Here is a 6,238-nt window from a genome sequence, read left to right as displayed (position 1 = left end):
AGTTTAGGGGCTTAATCTACCCAACTTCCTCTGAATTCTCACGCCAGATATTATAAGAGCACATGGCGATGCAAAATAGCCCTGATGTCGTGGATGCTGCCAGGTAAACAGTGTAGTTGGTCTCTGGCCATTCATTCCTGCTCACCAATCTACCTCACGCAAGTTATGGAAAACTGCAGGTTATGATTGGTTAGAGTCCACTAGTAGCCTACCATGTCTCTCAGAGTTCATGACTTTATGATTGCCTAGTAATACATAGTCGTGTTTCCATTCATTTGTCAAGGGACTTTTAACTGAACGTATGATAGACTGAAAATATAGGCCAGTTTCCATCAACTGGTTTGGAGCGAGCAAACTCGACTACATTGTAGTTTGCTCAGAAGTTGGCGCTATAGGCTATGCTTTATGCATGGATGTATTCCACCAGAAAACAGAGTAGAAGAATAGTTTGCAAACCATCTGACCGTCTACGAAAGCAAAAAGTTTTAATTGTTTTTTCATGTCAGCTAGTTTCATGTTTCCTGTTTTCTGGAGACGAAGATGAGCATTTGTGGTTTATGGGACTATCAACAGCTGATCAGTCATGTGAGCTAAATGTTCACTACCTCATAATTTATTTGGCATTTCCATATCATCTGTTTTTTGACAAATGCGAAACCCACCTTAAGCTAGCGTAAAACATTTCTACAATTGAGGAAGTTTTATCGAATTTTGCCGTTCCCATACAGCTTTTCTTATGTGCATAAAAATATGTAAATGGTAACACAGTTATTGACACAATGGCCTCAGCAGGGAGGGGTCTGGTCCTAGCATTAGCTAGCTAGTTGCAACAGTTATAAAACACAGCACATGCAGGTCAAGAAGGTAAGACGGCCTCGCATACAGGTGACCCTCAGTACCTCCGTTTAGAAACAGTATCCTATTGTTGTGGGCTTGACAGTGATTCATCCCACTGCTTGTACCCGGTGACCTAGTACTGGTCCATGGCTCCCTGCTTGGAAACACTGTTCTAAGAAAATGTACAGATGGTTACAAACAGTTTTAGTATAATTTACTTGAAACTGTCTGAATTTTAGACTGTCTTTAAATTTAAATTACCTCAGCTAATCCACTTAATACAGTACAGACATGACCAAAAAAAGGAACTAAATGTGTGACCATATGGGGATCCATGGCATAATGTATCTGTATGGAGGTCTGTCGTACAAAAACGTTTGACGACTCCTAACAACTTGTCCTGTCTTCTGTCCACCAGCTCTGCTGCCATGCCTCTGGGGATAGCGCGTCGTCTTTCAGGGTTAGCAGTCCAGACGCTGCTGTCGCTCCTGCTGCTAGCCGTTGGCTGGCCCCTCACACAAGGATCAGACTCGTCCCCCTCCAGTCTTTACCCCACCTTTATCCGGAACGACACTCTGTTTGAGCACTTGGCCCTGCATCCCAACCCCAGTGTGAGTCGGGTCTACGTCGGGGCCCGGGATCACCTGTTCCAGTTGGATCGGTTCCTCCAGCTTGAACTTCAGGCTGACACCGGACCTGTCACAGACAGTCGGGAGTGTTTACCTCCTGTAACCGAGAGCAACTGCCCTCAGGCCAGGCTCACCAGCAACCACAACAAGCTCCTGCTGGTCGACCCTTACTCCATGGAACTCATCACCTGCGGGAGTGTCAACCAAGGAATCTGCCAGAAACGTAATCTGAGTTCTGTGGATGAGGTACGTTTCTCCACAGAGAGGCCCGTGGATACTCAATACGTAGCAGCTAACCACCCCAACGTTAGCACCGTGGGACTCGTGGTTCGCTCTCATCCTGACAGGCAGCCAGTACTGTTTGTGGGGCGGGGTTACACCAGCAGCCACCCACCTATTTCCACACGAAACCTTGCCCAGGCACCCATTTTTTCTTACGAGGAGACCGCCAAGTTGGCCGTGGCTGGCCGTCTTTCGGAATACGACCATCATTTTGTCTCATCATTCGCCCACCGTCAGCATGTATACTTCCTCTTCTACAGGCGAGACCTAAAGTCACAGTCACGGGAGTACCGCACCTACGTCTCTCGTGTTTGCTTGGACGACCAGGCCTATTACTCCTACGTGGAAGTGCCCATGACATGTCGTTCCAGGGCAGGGAAAATTTACAACCTTTTGCAGGCTGTCCAGCTTGGCCTCACCGAGGACGGCACGGCGAGTCAAGGCTCAGAAGTTCTTCTCGGTGTGTTCTCCACCCGTTTGGCTTCATCGACTCTGCCCAGCGAGGACTCAGCCCTCTGTATGTTTAACCTCAAAGACGTGGACTGCAGGATTAACGCCACCAGAGACCTGTGCTACACACAGATGGGTAGAGAAACAGGACTGGAGGCGGCCTACATCGAGTACGAAGTCAAATCCAACTGTGCCAACCTGCCCGAGGTGAGTTGTACAGTTTGCTTGTTTCTGTGGTTGCTTACTAACAATTGCCCAATACATAATTGATTTGACTAAAATAGAAAATATGTCCTAGAATGTATGTGGTTCAGACAAATGACCAATGAGATGGACCTGAAGAAAGGCTTTTAACCATCACTTTCTCCAGTGAAACCGCACAGCGGTGAACACGCTGAACCAGATAGCAGTTACACTGCTCCACTCCCATGAGTCACTGTGTGTAATTGTATGTTTGTGTGACAGGGTGTTACTGAAAAACAGCATGCATGCTAAGACTGACTGCCTACAATAATAAGAGTGGCCTTGTGTCCTTTTTTTCACATGCTTCCTACTGTGCTGTTTCACATTGGAGTATATTTCTCTGAATGAAAAACGTGAACCAGTCACAATCAAATAACCCAATATACTTCACATTCTCCTGCCTTTCATTGTGCTTTTTACACAAGTATATGTTGTCCAAGCCTTTTTTATCTCTGCCAGGAGATAATGAGAGAGTGTGTGCGCACGTGCGTGCGTGCATGTGTGTGCATCTCTGTGTCTGTCCATGGATGATTTTGCATACTGCTGCACCAAACTGCATAATGTTATTGGTGCTCACGTATGCATGCTTAAGGACCTCTCATGGTTGCAGTGACTCACACATCCTCAAAACACCTTCAATTGCTTGTTTGATACTGCAATTGATTAACTGCTGACTCCTCACTACTCCTAACCGGCCCCCAGCTGGTAGGAGCCACAAGTGAGACACAGTGGGGGGAAACAGTTTGCTTACTTTTATTGTTTTGGACAGTGTGTTTGGCAAACAGCTAACGGAACTACACACACAGCTGCTGTGTTTCACAGAGACACAGGTTTTTTTGGTGCAGACATCTGCATAGATTAATATTAAAGCGTATCAGTTGTGTGAGGAGTGCAAGGGAAAAACACATCTGATACACTTGCAGTCTAGACGGGGGGTTTAGCCATTTGTGGGCCGTATGCAATCAATCACACAATACAGCCGTGGTCGTTGCAGACGGACCTGGCTGAGAGCTCTACTGAGTGCAGATCTCTTTTTTTTTCTTTCTGTGATGACTATATTGAATAAAAGCCTCCACCTGCATCTGATGGCGTCCAGGCTATTCCAGCAGTGTCATTTGTATCAGACATTTTTTTAACAGACAACTGTAATGCTGTGGAGGAGGAATTTAATTATATTCATCCATCGCATGTGCATTAAGGTGTTTACTGCATGTAAACATGGACTTGGATGCACAGCGCGGGCTAGTTTGACATCCTCTTCTATTATCACAGCTCTGACCCCTCAACCTGTGCAGCCGTGTACAACAGATCGGCTCTAGGGAGAAGGTAGTGCGGGCAGCGTAATTTAATAGTATTGCTGGTCGGAGAGAGATCGATCGGCGGCATTCGCCGTACTTAGTGGGGTGGGGTTGAGGGTAATGTTTAACAAGCCCTGACAAGGACGGATAAAGACACACCAGTCGGGGACAAGGCTCTGAAGGAGAAAGACATAAAGAGACACAGATTACAGTGGAGCAAAAAGTGAAAGAAAAGTAAAACGGAGGGGTAGGAAGAGGAACGGGTCAGATATGAATATATGTTTGTGAATATAAATGTGAAAAGAGCGGGGGGGGGGGGATCAAACCATATACGGGGAACAGCGTGGAGAGATTTGGAGCTGAAGAGATTTACAGTGTCATTAAGATTTCAAATCTCAATTGCATTCCTGTACGCAAACAAAACCAAAGCAGCTTCATCCCTCCCTCAGTGTTTGTGGTGAATGTCCACGTAAAGGATAATGTGAAGTCTTCATGACCTGCCCACAATCCTATTTATTACATGGCTACTCACTAAAAAATAATTATTTTACTTAAACTCCCCCCCCACACACACACAAAAAAACAAAACACCTTGTTTGTATTGCCGATGGCCAAAAGGCTAAACTCAAGGCTTCAAAACCTTGGTCCCCAAAACCAATGGGTGAAGTTATGGTGACTACGTCCACTTCTTATACAGTCTATGGTACGGAGATCAGAACTGCGTCCATAGCAACAGTCTTTAGTCATAGCAGCGGCCTGCTGTAAATAAATAACAGGCCGCAATACAGTGTAGTAATACAGTGTAGTAATAGTGTAGGAATACAGTGTAGTAATAGTGTAGTAATACAGTGTAATAATACAGTGTAGTAATACAGTGCAATCACAGGCTCTCATCAGCCAGAGTAGTCTGTAAGCTTCCAGGCCATGCTCATAGACCGGACGTCATAACTTCATAACTATTCCAGTAGTCATACAGTTTAGGGTTATTCTTAGCATGCAGTCACCCTGCTTGTTTTCCTCCTAATGGTTGGCTTCTCATCATGTGGACTACACTGGCCGTCTAAACTGTCCTTTCACTCCCCGTGGTTAACTTCATCAATACATGAAGCTACTCGGACAGCTATGTTATTACACCAAGCTTCGTGTTGGACAGTTTTGTGCCGCATATCAGCGGTTTCTCAAGAGCAGGCCAAATAAGGAATCCATTCATAACAATGCACCAATCAGCCAACCACATGTAATCCATCAAAACAAGGAGCCTTCAACAGCCAGAGCTCTCAGGTTCATTGCCTTTGCTTCCTATTGTCGAGATGACCGATCATGAAGCAGCGACCCCGCTTTCAAACGCTGTTGTGGAAAAAATAAATTGCCCCGAACGAAGAACAACAACCCCGCCGCCAGAGCAAAGACTCCCTACTGCCAAACTATGGAAGCAAAAACAAATTGTAGGCTTTTCAAACAGCGAGTGTTGAAGTCGCTGGAATCCAGTGAGTTTGTTCCCAAACCACTCCACAATAAATTCTGCTGGGATTTTACTGACCACAATAGGAACATAGCGGTTTTATTTTTGGTAACGAATAACATATCCCTTGATGGCCTTCTTTTTGCAAAACACAAGCACATATGATGTGTGTTGTCTAATCTCCAGGTCACCTGACATGATTTTGCTCTGCCGTGTCCCCGCTGTAGAACACTCTGAATGCGTACCCCTGCGGCTCTGACCACACCCCCAGCCCGATGGCCAGCAGGATGGCCGTGGAGACGGAGACCATATTGGACAGCCCGTCCGCCCGTCTCACCGCCGTGGCCGTCAGCGTGAGGCCGGGACACACCATCGCCTTCCTGGGAGACTCCAAGGGGAACCTGCACAAGGTAGCGTGAGGTCACAGATTTTAAGCTGTGCACGGACACACACACACACACACACACACACGCACAAAAAAAAGGTGTACTTTGCATATGCGCTTACTGTGATTTTGTAGATATTCTGCTGTTATTGCTGGAAATATGAAGTAATAGTCTGGCATACTCTGCAACTTGTGTCATCATTTTGAGTTCAGGCCCTATTTGGGCAACATGTGTTGGGTGTTTGACTGTAATACCTGTCCCTGCACAGACATGGTAGTCACCCCAGCAGACACTCTTCTCTGTTCACCTCCAGAGGCCGGCTGCTCTCTGTTCATGTGCCAACCAGTGGAGGTCTAAAATAGTCTCGATGTGAAGAGGCAGGCAGGCTGATCTCAGCACTACAGAAATAATCTCAGGAGTCCTGCTACATCTTTACTTATGTTTCCACCTTGATTTTCCCTTTGTACTAACTCAAATGATGAGAACATAGATCTCAAAACATCTGTGTGCCGGGTAGATCAGTGCCTCTGGTGACTCATAGCTATTAAAAAGATTTGAAAACGTCTGGCTCATAGATTAATGAGTCATAAGGTACCTGCTTGTAGAAATAGGGAAAGTAGTTGAAGTTAGATTCGAACACTGTTATTTAGT

General features: G+C 45.9%; 1 protein-coding gene across 1 annotated transcript in view; it reads left to right on the top strand.

Moving 5' to 3' along the window:
• Positions 1-1,265: 1,265 nt before the first annotated feature.
• The window catches only part of plxnb1b (plexin b1b), a 46,892-nt gene continuing 41,919 nt past the window's right edge, over positions 1,266-6,238 (top strand). The window contains exons 1-2 of the mRNA XM_076096771.1: positions 1,266-2,405; positions 5,429-5,611. Coding sequence (XP_075952886.1) covers positions 1,266-2,405; positions 5,429-5,611 — 1,323 coding nt within the window. The remainder of the gene's footprint in view (positions 2,406-5,428; positions 5,612-6,238) is intronic.

Source organism: Anarhichas minor, unplaced genomic scaffold (genome assembly GCF_050575085.1).
Source record: "Anarhichas minor isolate MPS153535 unplaced genomic scaffold, ASM5057508v1 ptg000023l, whole genome shotgun sequence".
Taxonomy (NCBI): domain Eukaryota; kingdom Metazoa; phylum Chordata; class Actinopteri; order Perciformes; family Anarhichadidae; genus Anarhichas; species Anarhichas minor.
The sequence above is the reverse complement of the archived record's forward strand: the minus strand, read 5'-3'. Positions and strand labels throughout refer to the sequence as shown.